The 26,882-nt window shown below is 40.2% G+C and overlaps 1 protein-coding gene across 2 annotated transcripts in view; it reads right to left on the bottom strand.

Annotated features, from left to right (window-relative positions):
- Window positions 1-597: 597 nt before the first annotated feature.
- Window positions 598-26,882, bottom strand: part of PIGX (phosphatidylinositol glycan anchor biosynthesis class X) — a 462,292-nt gene continuing 436,007 nt past the window's right edge. Inside the window, exon 6 of one of the 2 annotated variants that reach the window (XM_044070313.1) lies at window positions 598-1,018. In XM_044070313.1, the coding sequence (XP_043926248.1) occupies window positions 875-1,018 (144 nt within the window). In that variant the 3' untranslated portion in view covers window positions 598-874. The remainder of the gene's footprint in view (window positions 1,019-26,882) is intronic. The other variant, XM_044070318.1, reaches the window with a different exon arrangement.

The raw sequence follows: 26,882 nt of genomic DNA, 5'->3' as shown, positions 1-26,882 counted from the left end.
TGGGTTTTGTCTCAAGGACACACAATGGCATTCTATAAAGTCTGCACAATAAATATAGAATCCATTTTTAACATCAGACTTTTTTGGCCTTGTTATAAAAGTGAGTGTTAAATTAGCTCATCATTTTCAGATATATGCTTAAGAGTATAGTAAAGGGTACAAGATACTTTATGAGCTGTTATACTATTTCCAGTATTGTGTGCAATGCACGGAAAAATTACTCTCAAGTAAAGTAACTTGCTGCCAGTTAACCAGAAAATAAAATAATAATAATAATATATATATATATATATATATATATATATATATATATGGTGTTACTTTCAATGAATGATGTATGCATGCATCTGTAGATCAAAGCAAGAAAGACAACAGTATGAAAATGTCTCTGCAGTGCTAACTGCTGTATATCCATAATACAACTTCAATTTCAGTGAGATAGGAGGTTTTATATAAGACGATACTATATCATTTCAAGCAGTCAGCAGCCAAGTGACTATTCTACTATCCAGAACAGCTAGCTTCTGGAGGAAACAAGGAAACCTTATGAAGATTCTGGAGGGAAAATAGCAAAACCCAAAATACGTACACAAGAAGTATCCTTGAAATTTAATATTTTCTCCAAAAATAAAATAATGCATTTCTAGCCATTTCTGCTACCAACAGTTTCTTGATGGAAGAACCACAGAACCTTTGTCAGGAATTTGAAATAACCAGCAGAAGTCTACATTACAAACGTCCAGGCACTTTGTTAAATGTCCTTTTCAAACACCAACATCAAGCATTCAGAGCCACTGTTCTTCACATTATGTAGTACTCCACAGTACAGCTTTTCCTGCTGTTCCATACAGGGTACCTCATTTTGCAGAAGGCATCAGAGCTGGAAATTTGCATGTTTACATACAGCAATAGTAATAATGACACAGCAAATGATTGTCACTAGAAGAGTTACTGTGGAAACAACTAGAAGATGATCCCTTTGGCCCACTGGAACTTGGATTGTCAAATCTTCAGGAATCTAAAAGAAAAAAAAAACAAGACTATAAGAAGCTTGCAACACTGCCCTTACGTTGCTTAGTCATAATGTAAACACCATAGCTAAGTCTGCATTCAAGACTTCCATATAACTGTTCTAAGAAACCTCAGCAAATATCACCCGTGTAGTGACTTTTCCTTATTTAAGAGCAAACCACTTCTGTACAAATAAGAAACAATGTATTTACTATAAATGAAAACTACTATATCGTACTTAGTCATTTATGACTATTCAACTTCTCTCCTACAGAAATAACAGTATAGGCCATCTATTACAAAATCTGTCCAAAGCAGCATGTCTAGAAATCACAGTTGTCTGAGACTACACTATGAAAAATGTATAAGTGTGCATGTGTGCTTGTGTATATACACACACACACACACTCTGAGAATTTCCCCCATAAACAAAGCAGAACCCACCAGCACCTCTTCAAAAATGTTTAGGTATGCTTTTGTTCAACAGAAACATGAATACATGCAATTCAAAAAAACAAAACAAATACCAGTTTTGGCAATAGTCCTCATAAGTATAATTCATTACAACAAATCAACCATTTACATATTATACACACAATACACCATCATGATGTAATCAGCTACCCAATTATAAGCTCCTGCAGCCACACAAATATAGATAAAAACATATGTCTGTGTTAATACATAAATTTAAATGTGTCAAATATCGTTTATATAAGTATGCATTAAATAAATATATACAAGCACAGCTTGAATATTAATAACATTTTTTTTCAATCCCAATAAATGTAAACATTTCCCCCGAGTATTTCTTCACATACTTATATAATGCATTTGCTTCCTTCCTTCATCTGATGCCATCTGAGTTCAAAAATGTCTGGAAGTTTTGCCAGTAATAAAGGTTGAACGTTTACAGGTAGCCAACATATTAGCCATTCAATGTCACAAGTTATAAAACATTGGATATCAAAAATGTTTGGGATATTAGCCTAAGTAAATGGACTGTTCTTGCTAATAACACTACATGATGTATACTGGCCACAAGGAAAACATCCCAAATAACATGCTCTGGAACAGGCACCCCATCCATGTGAAGCAGAGTCCATTCCTAACCCCATTTAAGCATACCCTTGACTAATGGATGGGAAATCTGAAATTCACCCCAGGTCTAGTCCCCGTGTCTCTGATAGAGGAAGACACTGATGCCCAAACTAACATACACCCCATAACCTCTAGAAACTTCCTAACATACCCCTTCCTAATAAACTTCCATGATACACAGGGACACAATTGGGATAGACTGCATGGCTAGACTTATAAATGCCCTGGTGGTCATTAGCCTAGTATGTAACTATAAACATGAAACGAGTGACAACTAGTGGCTTCCAATAAAGAATTTTTTTTTAATGAAATTCCTTCCTAAACAAAGTGATGTGCACCATGCCATCTTGTTGTTTAATAACAGTGACATCCAAAAGGAAGTCTGTGTTAGGTAGCAATTTAGGTAAATTGTAACCTACATTTTGTTTCATTCAAATATTGCACAAAATCAAATCTGTCGAATCACAAGTTCATATGAGCCAGCAATCCATCTAGATAGCAACACCAGGTATCCATAATATAAATAAAAATGTTATAGCGAATATCGTATGTTAATTGCTCCTCCAAATATCCCACTAAAGCCTAAGTATAAATGGAAGAAAACGCTGTACCATTACTGTCCCTTTGATTTGGAGGTAACATTCCTGGTTAAAATAAAAAACATTCTTTGTTAATACATGCTCAGTTAAACATAGGAGCAAAGTATTAAAACCAGTATTATACAGATTAATTTTATCAAGCCGACATTCTAATGCCATTAGACCTACTCACTGTGGTATATTTGTATGTAAAGTTGCATCTAACATACACATGCACCAATGATATTCCATTTGTATGTCATGCAATATCCGTACAAATTGTGTCACAACATGAATTCTAGATCTAAGAAAATTCAACAATGGATTCAAATAAAAAGTCAGAAATTCCAACAGAGGGTTGGTTAATAAGCCTTGGCCAAACACTACAGGCCATCCTAGAGGATTTTTAGCATTTTTATGTACTGCAGCTAAGGATCTGCCATAATCAAATAAATGTAACATTCTGGGAAATAATACATTCAATAACAGCTAAAAAATGAGAAAACTATCAATTTCTTTCTTCAAACACACAGTGTGATCCAACACCATTTTTGATAAAACTGGACATCCAACAATTAAGATACAGCCTCAATTTTATATTTTTCAGCATCCCATACTATAGCTGCCCCTCCCTTATTAGCAAAACTAATTATAATGTCCTTACTAAAACTTAATTCTTTTAAAGCCTTCCTTTCAGAAGACATTTAGTTGGAAGAACCACTAATATTATAATTGAAATTAAAGTGCAAATCCTTTAAAACCAATCTTTCAAAAGCTACTACATAAACTCTGAAATCTGCTCAGAACTCACATGTTTAAAAAAATATTTTAGATTAATCTTTTTACAAAAGACTTTAACATCATGTACAAATTGTACTTCAGAAACGGGGCAGTGGGAATAAAATTAAGACCTTTATTAAGCAACTGTTAAACAGATAAAATACAGAAATAGGAAATGTTAAGTATTATATCAATTCTTCCATCAACATAGTTTCTGGTTAATTATCATTTGCTGAAATAATGTAGAACATTCCTGCTTATGCTTCTCCCTTATACTTCCTAAAGGACAGTTTGTTTTTTTATAAACTGGTGGTGCAGATGTAACCTCTACATCCATATCTAATGCTGAGAAATTCTCCTCCATAGCAGAAAAATCAGTCAGTTCCTTATTAATTGAAGGAGAGAAATGTTTAAATGATGACCTTCCACAACTGGTATGTGGTTTAGAGTAAGCTAGAGCGTCTCCTGCGTGGAGACATGCGTGAATGGGCGTACCTTCTTTGAAGGTTGTGCGTCAGGGCTGGTAACTCGGCATGTAAAAATCAACTACCAATCATTAGTGGACCGGAGTTCCGCTGTGGCGACCCCTAACCGGGAAAAGCCGAAAGACACAACAACAACAACATGTGGTTTAGAGTAATTAATTTGATCATTTCCCTTGGCAAAACACACTGCCTTCTTATAATTTTTGTCTATTGAAAACACAGTCATCACAATCTCCGATATTTACATAATTTCCTTTGCTTTAATTCAGTCATTAAAACTGCTAGGTCATCGGGTAACTTTTGAATAACTTTAAAATAATCCTTATGAGTTTGAAAAACCATCAACCTTGTTTAAGCCATGGACACATCCTGTTGTTCTTGATCAATAAGACTTGCGTAAAAATCAACAAGGCCTTTAACAAAAAAACATAAGATGCAACCTGTTGAATTTGTTTCCATTCCTTAAGAAGAACATTAGTTCTGGAAGCACAAGGCTCAATAAGTGCACAAAGGCCCTGAGTTATAATACTAAACATCTGATAGGCCTTTACTAATTTAAAGTGCCACATAGTTATTGTATGTAATATTTTTGAAGCAGTACATGAATGAACTAATCTCATTACATGTGAGTGATGCCTCCAGGTGCATCTGCAGTTAACTCCTACTGACGCCTCTAGGCGTCAAATATTGCTTGTTCATATTTGCATCAATAATTCCAAAACCTTGCTATTACAAGGTTTTAAAAGATTTCATCTTAAAGCTTACACAATAACAAACTTAACTACATTAATATTTGACCTCTGTCTAGTGTAGGTAAGGCGATATTAACTGTTTTTATAATATTAATTTATATAGATATAATATTCAGATTTTTCTAAATATCGCAACAACCAAGTAACACAGACAGAAATCCTTAGCCTCATAAGATAGCTTTCAGCTAGATGAATAAAATGCTTCTGACAGTATATGTGTGCGACTCGAGTGGTTGCTGAGATATTGCAAGTTGTTTGCAAAATATTACAAACGTAATACTGCGTTTACTATGACTTATAAAATTCAGTTTAAGGCCTAGAACATAAAGAATACTACCACTATAAAAATAGTTTTTCCTGAAGGGTTTGCCATTTATACTTCTTTCATAACCCCTATGGTTCCAGAGATAAGAACATTTGTTTGAAATGTAAGGACATAATTTGATTCTGTCAAAGGCTTAGGCTCCACCCATTGGAAGCTGCAGTGTAAACTTCCTGAACTCCATTGTTGCGAATGAGTCGAAAAGAATGGATTGGTTTAAGGACAATTCTGGAATCATCAGCAGGAGAACGTATGGACTTGTCTGAAAGGACAGTGTAGCCTTCTGAAAGACTCAAAGCAGTTTCCTGCAAATGAGAGCCTGAAAACAAGACTCAGCAAGAAGAGGTGACAGCTACCATAAAAGTATCTCATGACAAACAGGCAGACCTCAGAACTGCTGATCAGACTAGAATGGGCAAAGGTAAGCCTGTCAATCATGAAATTCAAGTCCCAAGGAGTATTTTTGTCTTTTCTTTCGTTTTCTTTCTTTCTTTTTTAAGGAGAACGGAGATAGAGAACCCCTTTAAGGAACTCGGATCCAGCCAGTGCAAAATCATAAGGCCTGCCACCCACAAGGTAATGATGGAAATAAATGCTAGAGACATTTATTTCCTTCCTTATTTATTTATTCATTTGTTACCAGGTAGGTGGGCTAGTCAAGTGACAAGTTAGAAGTAAATTATAAAGGCAGAAATATCTGCAGTGTATTACAAGTCCATATATTTTTGTAGATGTGTATAAATGTACTATAAAGTTAACAAAGATGAAGCAGACAGAATATGGAATGTAACTGATATGAGAAGTATCATGAGCTGCATAGATGTAAACTATACTTTGCATATAAATGGTCACTAAGGTTATGACGAGTGATAAACGGATGTTATGTACTCACCATAATGATAAATCTCTGTTGTCTTTCACCATCTGGTTCAAACTATGAGTTATCGGATCTAACTTGGATCTGAGACCGGCCATATCTCAAAAGACATCAGCTTGCCACGCTCCACCTCCTACACCTATAATGTCTCACTCAACTAAGAATACTTCAAATCGAGTTTGCACTACACTGCTTAAATTTACAAGATGCCATCCTGAAAAGAAAGACATCAAGGACCCACAAAAAGGGCACAAAACCTTCCCAACTCAGCCATTTTATGACAAAAGACTCACCACACACAGGCAGGGGCATCGGGGGAGGAAGGCTGAAGCAGACTGAGAAAGACAACATGGATCTATCGTTATAATGAGTACATAACGGTTCATATCCGATTCTTTTTTCTGTCATGATTCAACCTATAGGACATCCACATAACACCCACAGAAGGTTCGATGGATGGATATTAAGCAATATTGTTGATCCAAAGAAGGACTTAGACTTCAACTGAATGTCCAGCTTTAGTAGGATACAAAAGTGACAGAACCTGCGCAAGTAGCAGCTGCACACACATCATTCAAAGAAGCTGTAGAAAAAAAAAGCTGTGGAAGTGAACACAGCTCTGGTAGAATGACCTTTTGGATGGTAATGCAAGGAGTTTGCAATGCATTCTGACTAGCAACTTGGATAGGGTAATGTTAGATATAGGCTTACCCAACTGAGTCTTTGAAAAAGAAACAACTGGTTAGACTTCATGAAGGATTTTGTTGTGTCTGAATAGAATCTGAAATATCTATACACATCAAGGCAATGCAGCAAGTATTCACCTTTGTTGGAGAAATTGGAAAAAATACTGGAAGGTGACTGGATTAATTCAAATTATTCTCTATAGCCACCTTGGGAAAAAATAAGGATCCATGCGGTGGGACACCCTCTCCTTATGGAAAACCAAAATACAGAGGGACTGAAGAAAGGGCCTGTAACTCAGACACATGCCTGGCAGAGGTAAAAGCCATCAAAAACAACTTTTCCAGGATAAAAGCTTCAAATCAATGGTAGCTGAGGGCTCAAACGGAGGGGTCGCAAGTACATGCAACAAAGAAAGGCAAACTCCACAGCGGGACAGGATCTCGAACAGGGTGGTGCAGGAAAAACATACCCTAAGTGAAGGCTTTCAAAATCTTCAGAGAAGCCAAAGGCATGTTATCCGTGCCAATATAGAAACTGAAAATAGCTGCCATTGACTCTTTAATCACAGAATAACTGGACCCCGTGTTAAACAAATCTGTAAGAAAGTCCTGAACTGCTTCCAAATGAGCTAAGAAAGGATCAAAATCCCAAGAGTTAGCCCAAACAGTGAAAAGCTTCTACTTGCTAGAGTACACCTTCCATGTAGACATCCTTTAGGAGGAGAACAAGATATGCACCACACTGCCTGAAAGCTTAGGATTTTTGGCCATCAGGGGAATTAGAGAAAATAGAATGTTAACTTGCGAGTCTGGAGATCAGGTGGATCTAGGACCACTGGACTAAAGATGAGATCTGGAAGGGGATCCAGCACCAAGGAGGGCACCTCAGCAGAGGCCAAAGAAACAGGAACCAAACCTGACGAGGTCAAAAAGGGGTGATGAAGATTACAGTTACACTTGCAGCATGCTGCCTTCTGAACACATTTTATTATTAACAGTGTTGAAGGGCATGCATACAAGAGACCCAGGGGCCAAACACAGGAGAGCATCCTCGAGTGACTGCCCCTGAAGGACTGAAGTGTAATAGTTACTACACTTGGTGTTGGATGCAGATATAAACAAGTCAAAACACTGAGTTGCCCTAGTGCCAATAAATATGAGTAGCAACTCTCAGATTCGGGGACCATTCATGAGGAAGGAGAATGTTCCTGCTTAAAATGTCAAGATGTTGTACTTCCCCAGGATCTGCTCGCAATCAGAAACTGCTGAGACAAAATTGTCCATTGAGAGCCTCATGGCCTCTTGACAAAGGGGATAAACCAGGTTCCTCCTTGTTTGTTCAGATACCAGATGACCAACACATTAGCTGGACTGAGATCACACCCTTGGGGAGAACATCCTGGAAAGCCTGCAATGCAAGTAGGACCGCCCTCATCTCCAAGCACAAGACTAGGTCCCTTGAACTGTCCTTTCTTCTAAACGTTCCTCACCCACCCAAGAAGGAAGGTGTCCATTGTGACTGTGGGGGGGGGGGGGGGGGCAAATTTGACCTGATCTCAACATACACTCATCAGAATTTATAGGAAACTCCACTGGATGCATGAAGTAGTACCACTGCACTGGCCCACTGCAGAGCCCTCATTTGGCATCTTACTAGGGGAACCAGACCAATGGATGCCACCATGTGCCTCAAAAGTTTCAGAAGAGGAGAAGATTTTTTTGTAAGAAAGCGAACAGGCTGCCTGAGACTGAAGGCTCGATACTCTGGACACCGGAAGTTTTGCAATCTCAGAGATGGCAACCAAGCAGCAACTTATAAATTCTAGCATATGGACAAGGTAAAGATTTGATTTCTGATAGCTGACCGTGATGCCCAAAGAACTGCACAGCTGGAATAAGATGTCTCTGGCCCTGACTAAAGGTGCTCTTGTGGGGGCAATGAGGAACCAATCATTCAGGTGAGGGAAGACCTGAAACCCCTGCAGCCTGAGCCAGCCTGCTACAACTGCCATGCATTTGGTAAACATCCAGGGACGAAGGGGGTTAGGAAGTGGTGATACTGAATGGAAACACTCTCAACTGGTAATAAGCGGCTTCCAGGTGGAAGCACAGAATCCTCCTGGATTACATCTCTATCTTTATATGATGGTAGACATCCTTGAGGTGGATTAAGCACATACAGTCATACTTCCTAAAAACAGGTAGTATGGATAGAACTGTGACCATCCAGAACTTGGTCTTTTTACTAAAGGGTTGAGCTTGCTCAAATTCAAAACTGGCTTAAGATCCTTGTTCTTCTTTGGAACCAAAAAGAACCTCTTGTAGATCCTAGATCCTCACTGGTCTGGTGGGACCTCTTGGATGACTCAATATGCCAACAACTTCTGAATCTCAATGGCTGCCTTCTGTCTCTGATGGGGTGGAATGTCTGGAAGATGTGTGAGATTTAAGGTTGGAACGTCTAAAAATAGAATTGAATAGCCACTGGATAAAACTCTAACACCCATGCATCCGAGGTGATACCCTTGCAAGCTTCTGGGTGTACAGCCAAATGACGCCCGACTGCTTCCAGAGCAGGACAGATAGGCAACCCCTCAGCATTGCTGAAAAGGCCTCCCAGAGAAATATCCAAGAAAATCCTGGTCCTGCAGACCACCCTTGCCACGTAGGTTGCATCCATTGTGGTTACCCTCCCTGCAGCAGTGGAAACCCTCAGAAGCGTCATGAAAAAAACTATTCTGATTTCCTCCCTTCTGGTTTCAGGAGAAGGACCCTGTGGAGTATCAAAACATACTTGGATGGCCGAAAATGTCTTTCCATCTTACTCATTCCTTGTCAAAGTGTCAAACTTTCAGCCCAAACAGTTAGGCTACATCAAAGGGAGCATTAATAAAAGATGCCTTTAAGCAGTCTGCAAAATTATAAAACCTCAATCAAGCATGACAACACATGGCAATGCTGGTGCCAGCGGCTTGGGATGTTCCATCGGCTGCACTGGAGAGAGAGCAGCCACACAGAAACGTAAACAATGGATTGCAAGATGGACAACTGAGTTTCCACAGTCTTCTAAGACTCTGAAGTCTGCTGTTTCTTAATAACTCAACATGTCTGACACAATGTCCCGCTGAAGTCTGGTCAAGTGAGCTAGACAGTTTAACTCATTCAGCACGAATGTGGTTGAGGCATAAGAGTGCTTTCCTAAATGGTCTAACTCCCAAGATCTTCTATTTTGGAGATGAATCAAAGAGCTTTCCTCCGAAATGTCCTTCTTAGTGGCTGCTGACACCAGCACTGCTTCCATGGCTGGGCCCTTACTCCAGTGTAACAGATCCTTAGGTGGGACGAGGATTTTGTCTGGCTTTATGGGAACTGGTTGTGGGGGGGGGGGATTTGTTGGACTTTTTGGGAATTGGTTTCAATGTATCAGGCTCCTTCCACACTCTCCGAGACACAAGCTTGATAAGTGCAGGACATGGATGCACCCACCCTGAAGGCCTCAAAAAAAAAAAAAAAAGAAAACTCCTCAACCTGAGAAGGGGCTTCAGCAATCCAACTTGTGTGCAGGTGAAGAAGTTCCAAAAGATCGTCAAAGGAGGCATCATCATGTGGGAATTTGGGAGAAACCTCTCCTTCCTCGAAGTCAGTATCCTCTGTGAGAGGCTCCTTAGGTGAGTCCAGGTGCAGTTTCTTGCACCTGAAACTTCCTGCACTGGTGTTTTCAGGGAGGAAAAGAGGAGGCAATGGCCCTGGTAGAGACTGTAATCCAATGGATGTGAACTGCCCTGGAGCAGATTGAGGAATGGTCACAGGTGCTGATGTGAAAGAAGGGGGGACACAGATTGTACTCGACCATTCCCTCGCCTGGTAGGAGAGCATCTGTTCTACAACATATAAGGCAGAAGCAGGCCAACTGGAACCAATGGATCTAGGATCTAAGGATCCCAAAGACACCCTGCATTCCGGCTGTGCTACGCCCTGTCCTGATGCAGAGACCAGAGCCAAACTATGGATGTCAAATGCCCCAAGTGCAAGGAACGATCCCGAAGTTGGAATTGTCGAACCTGATCCGGAGCCACCCACCTCAACTTGTCGGCTCTGAGATCTGCTCAGCTCTGATGCTATCACAGTCAAGGACATCAAGGTAGAGGTGAAAACCAACACCTCTCATATTGTAATATCTGATCCTAAGGAATGGAAGACAACAGGCCCTAATGACCTAGGATTCCAGGGGTGAGAGCCAGAAGCAGAGTGGATGAGGCCTAATTGCATATGCACCTGTACAATGCACCTCATCAGGTACTCCAAATCTGAAGATTTTAGGCTGTCAACGGACCTGAATGACTAAATGCCATGGAAAGGGGTATGCATGTCCGGCTATTTGGCAAGGACTCAGCTATGTGGATCTGAACTGGAGACACTCGGATCTGGGGTTGAGAAGGAAAGGACACTACAGAAAACTCTGGTGGAGAAGAAGGGGAGAAGGAAGAACTAGTTCATCCCAAAGAAGCCTCCTTGGACAGAAAAGGGCTGGGGACACTGACTGCCAGACAGGGAGCCTTTCCTAAAATTGGCTTTGAAGGCGACTGACTCCAAGATGTCAAAGCCACCAAGGGATCTGAGGGTCTTGGGACCTTCAGACCCAGCAGACCAGAAGGAAAAGAAGAAGTAGAGTGTGCTGACTGCTTATGGCTTCCTTTGGAAGGCTTGGGGTTCTTTGGATCCCTGTCTATGACTCCGATCTGACTTGTCCCCCTTACTAGAGGAGGTGGAAGAAGAGTCGCAAGAAGGAATGTCGGGAGTGCTGAAGCCCTTGCATATGGAGCAAGGCGACTCCAGCCAGTCAGTAAACAAACCTATCATGGGTGTCCTGCAGAGGGAGCTTCTGCCCACACACCATGCAGAAAGGCAGCAAACTATACACCCCGTATATAAAAAAAAAAATAATAAATTGCTTAACCTATAAAAGAAATAACGTCAAACACAAATGCATACTCTAGGTGGGAAAACTCTGGTCACCGATATAGTATTAAGCCTACACTACCTAACCTATACTATTACTAGGGTAGAGGAAAAAGGGAGCAAAAACACGCTAACAATAGGTGAAAAGGATAAACTCTTGTGGAGCAAATGACAGAGCAAACTATATCCGAGGTATTCTTAGTTGAGCGAGACAATATGGGTAGAGGAGGCAGAGCTCAGCAAGCTGAAGTCTTTGGGATATGGCTGGTCTCAGATCCGATAATCTATAGGTTGAATCCAGATGGAAAAGACAACACTGGATCAATAATTCAAGTGAGGGTATAATCAGATGGAAAATGGCACAGGAACAAGGGTTCAAAGAGAAAGTCATAGAAGGTTATGAAAAACAGTTGCATTTGGTAGAAGCTGTTAGATAAACAAAGAGGAATTTTTGAAAGGAGGTAATAGAAAGTGTTTTGCATGTACTTATGGGTACAGAATTTCATATAGGGAGCCCAAGTTTAGAAAAGGAATGCTCCACAGTGTTAACTATGAAATGTGGATGAATAAGGTTGGTGGTTCTTAGGAGTGATTTATTAGGAAATAATGGAATTCAAATATGTTACGTTGAAAAACTAAAGGTAGACAAATGTTGAAAAGAAGACTGCACAGAGTATCTGTTAGCAAGTAGGAGCCTTTTTCAGTTATTAGGAATTTGCACTGGTACAATGGTGGCAATAGTATGCATAACTATCTGAAAGGTTTATGAAATTAAAGAGTTTGTATTTTTTTTTTTTGGTAGAAGCTTAGCTGTCTGGATGTTATTTCGGGCAATTACTAGTAGGTCATACTGGAATGAAATGCGTTTATTACAAACAGTCTACTGTCTTTAGCAAGATGGCTTATAAATTTATATGTACACTTTAGGCATGCAAGCACTCTGAAGGCTTTGGATTTGGCATGGAAAATAAAGGAACAATATGAAGCTAGGTATATTCCTAAATATTTGCAGGTATCAGCAGGGACATTTTTACTGTTTCAGAGGTTTCTTAATAAGAAGGTAGAGAAATGTGAATTTATGAGTATAATTTGGCACAGTACTGGTTTTATTGGGATTTACAATGACTTTCTGAACGTTGGTGGTGCTGCGGCAGCATTGTCGCCTCACAGTAAGACGCTGTCCGGTTCGATTCTCAGCTAGAGCGTCTTCTGCATGGAGACATGCGTGAATGGGCGTACCTTAGTTGAAGGTTGTGCGTCAGGGCTGGCAACTCGGCACGTAAAAATCTACTGCCAACCATTAGCGGACCGGAGTTCTGCTGTGGCGACCCCTAACCGGGAAAAGCCGAAAGACACAACAACAACAATGACTTTCTGAAATCTGTGATAGAGTTGTTGGAACTGATATTGACAGAGTCAAGCTGGTACCACTGACGTTTTCAGGTCTACTGAAGAATTTCAACAAAATACTTTAGGAACAGAATCATGCAGTCATCAATGCCAAGACTTAGAGCCATAAGAAAGCTGTTACTAGAGTAACAATTACCTTAACAGACATTTTCCTCTGAAGTTCCTCCCTTTTTTTCTCCTCCATATACTCCTGACATTACCGATTACCTTCTCAGATCTTCTACTTAACTAAATATTAATTTCTCTCCTCTATATCTTATCCTTCATCTACTTCTCCTCCAACAAATGTAAACCCTTGGAAGGTCCTACTCTCACAGAAATTATAAGAATATTATTGCAATAAGTAATTTGCATCTGTACACACATGAATATTTTCTCCCAGGGCCTCTACTGAAAAGGGGTTCCATGATCCAGTCAAACAGTCACAGTAAATACATGTCAGTAAATAATTTGTGACACCAACTTTTTAAAGGAAGGAACCCACCCATGTGAAGATGAGCTCTGCCCACATACTTTACAGAATGCAATCTATAAAAGCCAGTATCTGAGAAGGCTCCATCTGAGGCATTAATCCTAAAGGACTGAAAAAGATCAAGAAGAGACTTCCTAACAGATATCAACCTGTTCTATAACAGAGAGACAAGGTGACACTTGTCAAGGAAAGAAAACATCTTCGCATTTTGCAGCATCTGATTTGCTACCACCAGAAACAAATGTGGCAAAGGATCCTGGGGACAGAGGTAAACCCAAATGGCAGAATCTAAAACTTGCAGTAAAATGTTCCTATGCAGAAGTGTAGAAATATTTTGAATTTCTTGGCAATCCTGTTGTGGAGGTAGAGGTCCAAAGGGCAAATTCAGTTTCCTTCTGACCAACCATTTCTCATACCCATTTCAATTGGTGTATTACTTATTTAACTGCACCAATTCAAAACAGAATAGCATATGTATAATAGGACACAGTTAAGATACAATTTATCTTAAATATAAAATATTCTGCTATAAAACTGCATATAACAGAAGTCAGTATCTAGTAGTTCAAATCACAGTAGCTTCTTATACATTTATCAAACAGTGCTACCTAACCTTAAAACCATTTCTTACTTTCAAAAAAAAAAACTACTAACTATTCTTACATTATTAACTTCTTTACTAATGCTTCCCAGTCTATACAATTTGAATGAAAAAAATATGTAAACTACCACAGTTCTGTTACTATAATAAAATATGTTCTTGGATTGGTAAAAATCCACATATACTAATATTCTAGAATGCTAAACTTGGGAATGTAATGAATAAATGATTACTAGTCACCTCTTACTTACCATTATGGCTGCTTCTAACCCACTGCAATGCAAATAAAATATTTTGGACCATCTATGCAGTTGCAGTTAAAAACACTTGGATTTTTAATGATCATGGGTAACATTAATCCTATTTCCAACTAGTAAAACTGAACTAGAAATACATTGCTCAGTCAAATAATAGTAAGTTACGCTCTATTTTATATTAAGTTTTTTAATCAAAATGGACATTCGACTAAAAGAACATTTAAGGTAAACATATTTCCTTCCTGCCCTAAAGAAATACCATCAAACAGTAGATTTAAGTCTTAGACTAAATACAAGTGCAATCTATACATTTGCTTATATTCTTATTTAAAAATACCTGTATTATAGATGATGAATGAGAATATAAATCCCTCCTCTTTTCCCCAGATAATGTGACAAGCAGGAGTATGGTCTCCTGATTCACACTGTTGTCAGCCAATTAGTAAGTAAAAGGTAAACAGCCAGCTCAAGTAACAGGCAACACCTGCTATTTTCAAATAAGATTTACACTATACAGCTGTAGACCAGACTTACAATCCCAGGCGTTTCAGAATTTCATTCCCTTAGAGTAAGCCAAGCACTTACAGTGCAATCTTGTCAATCTAACTGAAACTTCTCCAAAATTATTCTGCACACACAGAATGTTTTCCATAAAACAGGGAGTAACTAATAACTACAGTATCAGCACCCTCTTTCCCAGTTTACAGTAATGTGGTCACTAGCTACTACTACTCAAAGTCAAGAACATATATTATTGCCTACACCCTTAAATTAAGCCATTCTTTAAATATCCAACTGGTTGCATTTATCTCTGAGAAGTCATTCTTCAACAGGCAGACACAAAACAGTAAACAAACATGGTTGAAAGCACTGACCCTTAAGCTCATAAATAAATTCCAGGCATTTAAAACTGAATAGCAAAAATCTACTTGAAAAGTAAGTATGCAGTCAGGAATAATTCTGTGCAAGCAATTTAAAATTAAAGCTCTGAATAGACAGAGGATATACATCAAACCACCTATCAACCACTCTAGGCATTGATTTCAGCTAAAGATATACTGCGCCCTATATGTCAAGATCAGAAGAGAATTTCCAAAGTTCTTACAGGCAACTCTGTCTCTTTGTGCTTGCTCCATCAGGAGAATCCAGGAACCCTGTATGCATGATAGCAACTAAGTCTGTTAAATGTTTAGTTTTTGAGCGCGTTAACTGGTACTTTTCTTGTCAAAGGGAGGAGCAATAAAATTCCATATTTGTCGACTGCAGTTTTGTAGAATGATGATTTGTTGTTTGAGATGTGCGTTTGCTTAAGGTATAAAGGTGTTTGTATCCATGCTGAAACTTTCTGATAATGTCAAAAAAGTTGACATTAAGGATGTGTGTGTGTGTGTGTGTGTGTGTGTGTGTGTGTGTGTGTGTGCACACGCGCAAGTGTTTCTAGGGTTAGAGTAAAGGCCAAGTAAAGTTTTAGTATGGTGTGCGTGTTGTAATATGTGTGGAGTTTCAGCATTAGGGGTGGAGTGTGAGCATTTGTTAGTGTTAGAGTTAAGGATAGGTGAGGGGATAATTTTAGTGTTAATGTATGCTTAGAAATATATGGGGAGTATGTCTGAGTGTACTGTGTTGTGATACTGTTAAGGAATATTTTTTATTTTCAGAAGGTAATGCATAGGGTTGGGGTTAGTGGCAGGGTAAGGGTTAGGACACGAGTGCATGGCAGGACAAGTCGTTGATTGGTTCCCCCCCCCCCCAAAAACACCTTTATTGAATTATCACTTCTGACATATGCAAATTTACACTCCTATTAAAGTAATCAAACTAGGAAACCGCGGTGGTGCAGCGGTAGCATTGTTGCCTCACAGAAAGAGGTTCTCCCGTTCGATTCTTGGCTGGAGCGCCTTCTGTGTGGAGTCTGCATGTCCTTCCTGTGGTCGAGTGGCGTTCGAAAGACATGCATAGAATGGGCATGCCTTTGCTGAAGGTTGGGCGTCGAGCTGGCACCTCGGCACCCGTAAAAAATCAACTGCCAATCATTAGCGGACCGGAGTTCCACTGTGGTGACCCCTAACCAGGAAAAGCCGAAAGAACAACAACAATTAAAGTAATCAAACTACATTAACATAACAGACATTATACTTCACATATATTGCTATACATCATATAACCTAAGCAATACTACATAAGTTGTAAATTGGTCTTGTGATCAGTTTTGCTTTTTGCCAAGTGGCATAGTTGTCAAAATGAAGTTCAGCTGTGGAAAGTATGTGTTCAGATGCTAATGCTGAAAGTACTATTTTAAGTTGTAGGAAATCTGCATGTTAGATTAGGAACCTGCATTTTAAAGTAGTTATTAGGCATTACGCAGACTAAAAGGTAAAATATGTAGTATCAGACATGTATGCATTCAGTTTCAGAGGAGGACAGTTTATTAGAAAGGAAAGATAAGCATGAAATGTGCAGAAAATACCAAAATACTGAATGTTCTTTTCTCAAGGGAAAGATACAATATTGCCAGCTACAGAACGTTCCTTAATGGAATGTTACAAGGCCTGAGACCAAGATTAGGGGGAGTGAATGCGGTTTACAAAGGAAAATTACTGGACTGAAGCAATACAATATATTGTGTTCAGGACAGCAGTTCAGTTAAAGTTAGTTCGTTCGACCTGTCATTACAGAGAATATTAAGCTACAATAAAAACACTCGAGCCTGAGTACAGAAGACACGTCAAATAAAGACCATTTTAGTTTATGTTGTTCTGGACAATCAGAATATGACGTGCAGTAACTTTGGATACTAATCAGCACCCCAGCATTTCTACAGATTGTTATTGTTTATCAGCAATGTTAATGAAGACAGTATTCGGATATTGCGAACATCTAATAAAGTCTTACTGCATGAACTATGGTGTTTGGAGAATTCATTTTAAAAAGTACACAAAAGACTTGGCTCATAAAGGAGAGAGAGTCACCCATTCAGCATGAGTTTGGGTAATTAACAGATAAAGACTTTTGTTTCAGCCTCATTTCAGTTGCTTAAAAGTTAATTGCAGTACAGTACAGTACAGTCCTATAGATCCTTACACTGCAGATTAAGGAATTTATGAATAAGAACAGGATGGGTACAAAAACTGACCCTTTAGGCCCACCTGATTTGAGGATGGTGATTAAGTAGAGGGAATTACTAAAGCAAATTGAGTCTGTATATTAGCGAGGCTTGTGTCTGAACCAGGAGACAAACAATTTGGAGAAGCCAGCAAAGTCATATTTAGAAATAATCAGATTATGGCTGACAAGGTCAAAGGCTCTGCTCACGTTAATGAAGACTGCCCCAGTGAGTTCCCCATTGTCTATTCTTTGGTATAAATGATGCACAACAGCTGTAGCATTAAAAGAAGGGTGAAAACCATGATGGGCATTAATAAGAATTCTATTACACTGGAAGCTGGTGAGAAGTTGTTTGGAAATTAATTTTATAAATATTTTCCCTAGAAGCAGGAGTATGGCTATAGAAGGGAAGTGACCTGCAGCTGCAGTGTTGTTTAAGGGTAGTGGATTGATTACTGTAGTTTTCCATTTGTTGGGTACAACACCAGATGTTACTGTAAAACTATGAATGAACCCTAGTGCTTTGGCAATACAGGATGCTGCTTTAAGAATCTGGAGTGAAAAGAATTGCTGTCAGAACTATTTACGGAAGGAAAAAAGGATTGTGTACAGTTTATGTATAGGATTCACATTGATGATATGGGTAACTTGGAAGGTATTACAGTGTTTTGGGTGAAGAGGAATTGGGTTAAGAGAAAGTTTCAAGTTGTGTTGGGGGGGGTTGAATGGGAATTTTTATTGTAGCAAGCAAATGATTTTGTAAAATCAGCATATGTTAAGTTAGAGTGAGTGGGGGCAGTGTCACTGCTGCCTGAACCAATAGAACTTATGAAACTTTTCCAGAACTAAGGTCTTTTAGAGCACTCTGTCTGCCTTACTTTAACAAATGTTAACTTTTTCAGATTAAAATATACATTGAAATAATATAGTGACTGGGAACCTTTCCATGAATGCAAGTTTCCTGTGTGCGTGTTATTTTTCAGTTCAGGAGTAATCCAATGCAGCAATTTCCTTTATAGTATCAAATCCATGTCTAATACGGTAGATTTGATTTTGTACGGAAAGAAGAATTGCACTGATGTGCTGAAAGGCTTCAGAAGGGCAGGGTGTTTGATAAAGGGGGACAAATTAATACTAAGCCAATTAAGTAGATACAATTCTTTGCTGATGGTGAAGGATAAACTATATGATATGTTATGTATTTTGTGTGTGTGTGTGTGTTAAAGAAAGGGAAGTAATGATGGGACGGTGATCACTTAGAGTTTGATAGGACAGATAACAGACCTGCAGCCGTGGAGGATGCCGATGAGTGCTCGTCAAGAAGGGAGTTGTTTCTACTCTGGATGTAAAGTTGGGTGGGTTACTGAACTAGCTGAGCCACCTAACTCTGTTAGTTCTTTTAGCAAACCTAGCTAGTTAATATTAAAGTATAACATTAAAGGAGAACAATGAGATAAGCATTCTGAATTTCTCATTTGTGAACTTTTCTTCCTTATTTAAAGATAGTGCTACAAAAATATCACTGCAGCATTTAAATGTAGTGAAGACAATTTTTCTGAAGTAGTATAAATTGCTATGATAATGTAAAGCCTTGCCTGTTCCTAAAGAACTTTCATGGTTTGAAAAACCTACGTTTGCACCCAATGTTCAAGTCAGAATGGCTACTAACAAGCTGAATTGTCTTCTAAGTTCCCACTCCCAAACTTACACCATCACAACAGTGTTTAACTTTTCCTGGACAATACGCACGAAGCCACCTATTTTGTGATGTTACAACTGCAAATTTCCCTTCCATGGCCTTGAGGTGTTTAAAAATACCTGTGGTTCAGACAGGAACTATTTTTGTTTGCAAGTGTTCTTATTTTCTTATGGGACCTTCTCACAGCTTGTGCAGGTCAAACATTATCAGTATTGCAAACTGAGCAGAAATTTCCAAGAACTGTTTTCTGTAAGGTGAAGATCGGTATTGTGCATTGTACATTGTCTTTTTTTGTGACTGGAAACTATTTAGTTTGTAATGTTGCCTTTGTGCCTTGCATAATATTTTTTTTCTGTTAAATTGCTGAGGATCACAATAAGTTAATAATAACGTACAAGAGTATTACACTCATACTTTAAAAAACGGTTCTTTATTTTGTCCCTTTGTACCCTTATTTATTTTTTTAACTTGCATGATTTTTGTCTCTTTTACTCTGCTTATTCAGCAAATAAGTTGTAAACTATTTGACTAGATCCTATAGTAGCCTTTTATGCTGAAAACTTTCAAGCATAAAAAAATAAAGCGAAGAAAATGCTAAATGGAAGTAGTATTTAATGAGTTTGCATGTGTTGGATTCAAATTAAACTAAATGAATGCCACTCTTCTTTCTGGTCAATTATCTGCCATTTTACATCTCTCTCTCTCTCTATATATATATAGACCTGTTAAAGGGAATTTTATATATATATATATCTATCTCACACACACACACACAATATATATATATATATATATATATATATATAATACCAGAATCCTCGTGTGCCTAGCGAACGTTGCTATGCCAAAAATCTGTACTGTAACATTCATAAGCAGAGATACAAAAACATATTCTTAAAAGCGAGTGTCCTAACTCCCTATTTTTCCTAAATGTGCCGGTTTTCTTCAAATGTAAGTGGTATCCCCCCCCCCTCCCCGTAAATGTGTAATTGCTGCTGATTACAGAAAGTCAATAATGCAAGCTGCTATCATTTCCTTGTTAGCAATTTAACTTTGTTAAACTGAGGGGGAAAGGGTAATAGTTTAAAAAAATCCTGTAATTTATAATTCCCTTTAACAGGTCAAGTGGGAGCTAATTTATTTCCTTTCAAACTGTACCAAGTAGTTTCTACAGTTAAAACCACACACACATATAGCTAAAAAAGGTCCCCAAACTCTTCCCTTTTACAGGGGAAAAACATTTTCTTTTTAAAGTGAAGCCAACCACTCACTACATTTGTAGCAAGCAGCTTTTGCAGTTTATACCAAATATGGATCACTAAAAAAGGACCTCAAACTCTTTCCTTCCAAAGAACGTTTTCTTCATCACAATGCATAGATTTTAATTAATGCTCTCATAAATGTACAAAGTTGCTGGAAAAAAAAGTTGTCTTACCATAACGTTCCATCTGTGTTGTCGATCTTCACTAATCCTTGACTGTGGGCTCGGTTCAAAGCCTCGGGACTGACTCAGCCGTTTACTTCAGCTCGCGCCTTCCAAACTCTCAAGCGAGGCTCTTCCCATAATGCTCCTCTCTAAATTACCTCAGATCGAGTTTGCCTAAACTAGTGGCAGATAGATGGTAAATAACAATAAACAATAAGAGACCAGATCTGTGTCCCGATTATGAAGCCAGTCTTGGAAAAATTCAATCCACTAAGAGTCTCAGGCCGGGGGAATGTCAAGAATTAGTGAACAACAACACAGATGGAACGTTATAGTAAGACATAACTTCTTTATCTGATGTTGTCAACCTTCATGTAATCCGACTGTGGGACAGAGTCCCTAGCTACCCGAATCTTGGGAGGTCTCACGGAAGAATATTCCTAAGCATTATTGAACCGAATGATGCACGTCCCCTAGAGACCTGGTCCAGTTTGCAATGAATGATAAAGGTATGAGGAGATGACCATGTGGCTGCTGCACAAATGTCATCTAAAGAAGCCCTGGGATGAAAAACTGCAAAAGCTGCTACAGCTCTAGTTGAGTGGGTCTTCACCAGGCATGGTAGGTGAAGTCCCCTTGAATGACAGATATAGGTGATACAATTGCTGAGCCATTTAGCTAACGTAACCTTGGAAAGTGGGTTACCCAAGGAAAATGAAAAAAAAAGGCAACAAACAGTTGGTCAGACTTCCTGAAATCCTTTGTTCTGTGAAGACAAAAATGTAATTGTCTGTGAATGTCTAATAAATGTAGACAGTACTCTCCCTTTTTAGAGAAATTAGGGGAAAAGACTGGTAGGTGAAAGGTTTGATTGACGTTAGATTCTGAAATTACATTTGGTAAGAAAGAAGGATTAGTCTTGAGGGAAACCCTGTCCTTGTGAAATTTGTGTGTAAGGGGGTTTGCAGGACAAGGCTTGAATTTCCAATACTCTTCTTGCAGAAGTAATAGCTAATAAAAACAAAGTTTTCCGAGTCAGAAATTTTAAGTCACAAGTAGTTGATGGTTCAAAAGGGGAAAGACTAAGATTGTAGAACTGACAGTAAATCCCATGGGGCAGTGGGATCTTTAAATGGAGGCCTTAATATTAGAATTCCCTTCAAAAAGGCTTTACAAAGTTTATGTGATATAAGTGAAGAGCCATCAAAACCAATATAGAAATTAGATGTCGCGGCTAAATGGACCCAAATGGTAGATGCTCAAGAGCCAGTTTGATAAAGAACATTCAGAAAATCCAATACTTTGTGCACAGGAGCTGTATAAGGATTCAGATCATTAATAGCCCATTTAGCAAATTTTTCCCATTTACTCTGATAAGACACGTAGTGAGCCTGAGATGTTGGAGATTTGGATGAACAATACCTTATGGATGAGATAATAGATCTGGAGCTAGGTCCAGAATCGAAGGTTTCTAAAGTAGCTGAGGACATATGAAGAGAAAACAAACCTGTCACGGCCAGAACGGAGTAATGAGGATTATTATGTTCTCCGATCTCTTGGCTTTCTTTAGAAACTGGGATATCAGAGGAGTTGGGGAAAAGGCATACAGGAGACTGGAGGGTCAGTTGTGGAGAAGAGTGTCTCTGGGTGACTCCCCCGGAGGGGGATAAGGGCAAACTAAGTACTGCACTTGTTGTTCAGGGGGGACACAAACGGATCTCAGCAAGGTCGAACCCAGTGGTGGAATATCTTCTCTGTCACCAAAAGATTGAGAGACCACTCATGAGACATTAGAATCATTCTGCTCAGTTTGTCTGCTATCATGCTGAACTCCCCGGAATGCGCATTGCCATGAGAAAGTGGTTGGAAGAAATCGCCCACTGCTAGACTCTGAGGGCTTCTCGACAAAGTGGGTAAGATTTTGTTCCCCCTTGTTTGTTGATGTACCAGACCAATGACATGTTGTCCTGTCTGAACTGCCACCGTTCCCAAGGGAAGGGCATCTTGAAATGCTTGTAATGCCAAGAGCACCACCCTACTCTCCAGAACACTGATGTGCAAATTGGTCTCCTGTTGGGACCAAGTGCCGTGGACAGTCCTTCACAGACAATGCCCTCCCCCGTCTGGGAAGCATCCATTTTCACTATGGCTTGGGGCTGTGGAAGGATGAAAGAATGACCCAAAAGAATTTTGTTGGAATGGAGCCACCAAGAGAGGTCTTGTTTGCAGCGATTGGTGATCAAGATGTGGTATGACATCGGCTGATTTATTAATGACCATTGTGAGGCTAGAAGCCATTGCAGAATCTGCATGTGATATCTGGCCAAGGGAACTAGAGTTATAGAGGCTGCCATCTAGCTCAGCACCAGTAGGATGAGTCTAGCTGAAACACTTTTGCTCTGAACTACATGGTGTACTTGTGATCTGATTTTGTGCAGCCTGTCCAATGGGAGTGAAGTGATGCCTGTAAGAGTGTTGATTAGGGCTGTGATAAATTCCAATTGTAGAGTAGTTTGTAGATTTGACTTTTCGCAATTTACTGAAATGCCCAATGAAGCGCAAAGACGAAGGGTATAATCTCTTGCCCATTCTAGTTGATGCCTGGAGGTAGCAGTAAGAAGCCAGTCATCGAGATAAGGGAAAACTAGAAATCCCTGCAGCCTGAGATGAGCTGGTAAACACCTTGGGGGCTGTAGTGAGGTCAAAAGGCAGTGCTCTGAACTGGAAATGACTGGCTCCCACCAGAAGTGCATGAATCTCCTGGAGTGTTTGCCCATTTTTATATGGTAATACGCATATCCTGAAGATCTATACAGCACATCCATTTGTCTTTTTCCAAGAAAAGAAGTATTGACTGTACTAAGACCATCCGGAATTTGGTTTGCTGAACTGCCTTGTTGAACTGGCTGAGATCCAAAATGGGACTCCAGTCCCCTGTCTTTTTGGGTGCTAAAAAGAATCTTGAGTAAAACCCAGATCCTGTTTGGTCTGGTGGGACTTCTTGGATGACTTTTTTTTTCAAGCAGTTTTTGAATTTCTAGGACTGTTGCTTCCCTTTAACTGGGTGGAACGTCCGGGAGTCTTTTTGTGTTTTTGGATATGAGGACAGGGGAATGATGTAACCTTTGGAAATGATTCCCTACACCCATTTGTCTGATGTTATCTGTAGCCAGGCAGATTGGTGCAGGGATAATCGTCCCCAACTGTCTCCAAAGGAAGGCAATCAGGCCTCCATTCAGGAGTGCTGGTAGGAGTTACCAGAGAAAGAATCTCTGGACCCCTGGTTCTGTGGGCCACCTCTGCCTCTAGGACGACGTCTTCCATTGTTTCTTCCCCCTCTGCCCTGGGGAAAGTCCTTGCCACGTGAGTTCTGGAAAGGCCCTTGGGACTTTTTGAACCATAACCTCTCATTTCTCTGGTTCCTGGAGTAGGTCCATTGAGGAGTGGAGAAGCGTACGCCATGGCAGAAAGAGTCTTACCATCTTTCTCACATCTGGCCAGTATGTCTTATCTTGGGTCCAAAAAGGGATGTTCCATCAAACAGAGCATTGACAAATGAAGATTTAAATGGCTCCGCAAAGTCACACAAGCGCGTCCAGGCATGTCTGCTAATGGCTACGCCTGAACCCACTGCTCTTGTCGTCCCTTCAGTTGCATGGGCAATTAGCCTCATGGACAAGTTAGAAATTGCTTCAAGGGTGGCGAGCTGACAGGTGACTGTCTCGTACCCCTTCAGCTACTGCTCCTGTGAGAGTATCTGACAACTCTTATCAGATCTCTCTGCAACCTGGTAAAGTGCGCCATGTAGTTCAAAGACCTGACAGTGAAGGTCGATGAAATCTAAACGCGCTTCCCAAACCTATCTATAGTCTTAGACTCCTTGTTAGGAGGATGGATGGCAGGACTTTCCTCTGCAAGTTCCTTCTTTGTGGTTGCCGCTATCACCATGGCGTCTACGGAGGTACCCTTAAACTAATGCTACTCTTCCTTTGGGGCAAAAAGGATTCCATCAGGCCTCTTGGGATCGGCTCGATGGAGTCAGGAATCCTTCAGGCCCACTGTGCGATCAATTTAATGAGCTCATCAGCCGGCGGACAGATCCAAGAGGAAGAAGATTGGCCACAAAAAGCCTCCACATATACAGACTCCTCCAAGAAAGGCTGGAGGGAAGACCAGCCACCCCTCTGTTTCAGGATTTCCCTGAAGGAAACATCATCAAGGGGTGACCTGGGGGGAACCTTCCTCCTCATCAAAGTTGGTATCTTCAGTGAAGGACTCCTCTGTATAAGTGCTTCCTCTTACACCTTTTCTTTGCAGGTACTTCCTCAGGGGGATGTTTCGAGGAATTGTACTTAGAGGAAACCAGCAAGGTGGGTCTCTCCTGGGGCTTTTATGCCCTCTGTCCCAGGGATGAGGCTGACAAAAGCTCTGGTCGAGGGGATGCAAAAGTTTGGCCTGACAGGGATGGCAAGGACTGGGAGTCCACAATGGACAAGGCCTTCTCCATGATCTGGAAGGCCAGTCCCCCCCCCCCACCCGTAGAGGGATGGGAGCCCGAAACCAAAATAAGACTCCTATGGAACTGTGGTCCCACCCCCGCACTGAGGATGCGGCACCAAGGAGCATGGAAGATTCAAAAAAAAAAGAAAAAAAAAAAGTAGAATCCTGCCCCTCAGAACCAGCGACAAAGTCCCGACTCTGGGAGACTTCTGGTTCCGAAAAAATAGAGGAGCTCAAGGCAATTCTCGGTTTCAGAGAAGAGACTCTTACTGCAGCTGAGACATTCAGAGCCAGGTAGGTCGGTGCCAGGGGCTCCAAAGACTCAACTGGAGTTGGAGGAGGAAGATGAGTTAGTGTCAAAGAAGGACAGGCCCAGATGCCGAGCTGGCTGGGAACTGAATACAGAGGTAATGCCCTCACAGTCAAGAGCTGGTCCTCCAGCCTCATGATGTCGGATTCTGACAGGCTTTTAGTGGATTGAACGGACAACGCCAAAAGAGACCTAGGTAATCTTGGTTCCACGAATGGGCTAGGTAAACGGTCCGCAAATGGATCGATCGAAGGAGAATATTTTGTCCTTGGTATTGATGCCAATGTAGTCTGCTTCTGCACCGACAAGACTTCTGGTACCGAGGCTGTAGTTATCTTATCTGAAGCAGTGGTAGGTGCCGAGTCTGTCTTGCCTATCAGTGCCAAGGAAACTGTTGACACCACCATAGGTTGTTTGGATAGCTTTTCAGGTAGTTCCAAGGAACTGCTCGGAACTGAATGGGAGTGTTTCTTAGGTTTAGAAGAGGAGAAAGAGGAAGATGATGAGCTGGCTTTGGTCTTCAAACCAGATATGGCCTCGAAGTCCCCTTTCAACAAACCCTTCAAAATCAACTTGTTTCTCAGCTCAAAGCCCTGGCAGAGAAACCATGATAGATGGCGCAGTCTTCTTGCAAGTGGATAATGCCTAGACAACACACACACCAGACATGCCCATCTGAATTGGGCATCTTCCTGTCACACTTCTGGCATCTCTTATAGCCAGAAATGCCCTTTGAAGACATACTGGGTTTATCAGCCATGATATAAAAGTAGGCTTAGCAGGTAAAGAAAAATACCAGCAATAGTACATAAGAGAAATCTACCTTAAGGTAGAGGAAAAGGAGAAAAAGATCACTCACACTTACAGAAGATACGAGAGGAGCAGTAGAAAGACAAAGTATTTAGGAAGAGAAATATTGATATACAAGAAGGAAATTAGAGAAATCAGACCAAAAAAACTTACTGTAAATAACTGCCAAAGCTTGACAGAGGTGGGATGCATCTGACACATGAAGCAGCAAATGAGATCCAAGGTAATTTTCCAGAGGAGCATTATGGGTGGAGCCCAGCTCGAGAGTTTGGAAGGCGCAAGCTGAAGTAAATGGCCGAGTCGATTCTGAGGCTCGGAACCACAGTCAAGGATTACGTGAAGACTGACAATATCAGATTACCAGGTTTTGCATAAACATGCATTTTCTGAAGGATATAAAGTCAGAACCTCAAATGTCTGTCATTAACTTCAGTCCACAAATGTTAGCTAGAAAACCACATATTTTATGAGGAACAGACAAAAAAAAAATGCGGCAAAAATCTGGACATTCGGCTAAATTATGGACAGCTGAGAGGTGTAATTTAGGAAGACTGAAGGTTTCAAAACTGATAGCAACTACGGCTTGAACTGATACTGGCTGTAACCTTAGGCGTAATGGAGGTTGTCTCGAACAAATTTAATTCAAGTAGCAAAAAATACCAGTTAGTCCTGCTAAAGGCATTACTACATTGATTAGCTGTTATTTGAATGGGCACAGTTAAGTTAAAATGGATGTGATAA

Source organism: Protopterus annectens, chromosome 4.part1 (assembly GCF_019279795.1).
Source record: "Protopterus annectens isolate FY-2018-M chromosome 4.part1, PAN1.0, whole genome shotgun sequence".
In the NCBI taxonomy this organism is placed as follows: Eukaryota; Metazoa; Chordata; order Ceratodontiformes; family Protopteridae; genus Protopterus; species Protopterus annectens.
Note: the sequence above shows the minus strand (reverse complement) of the source record. Positions and strands in the feature narration are given on the sequence as shown.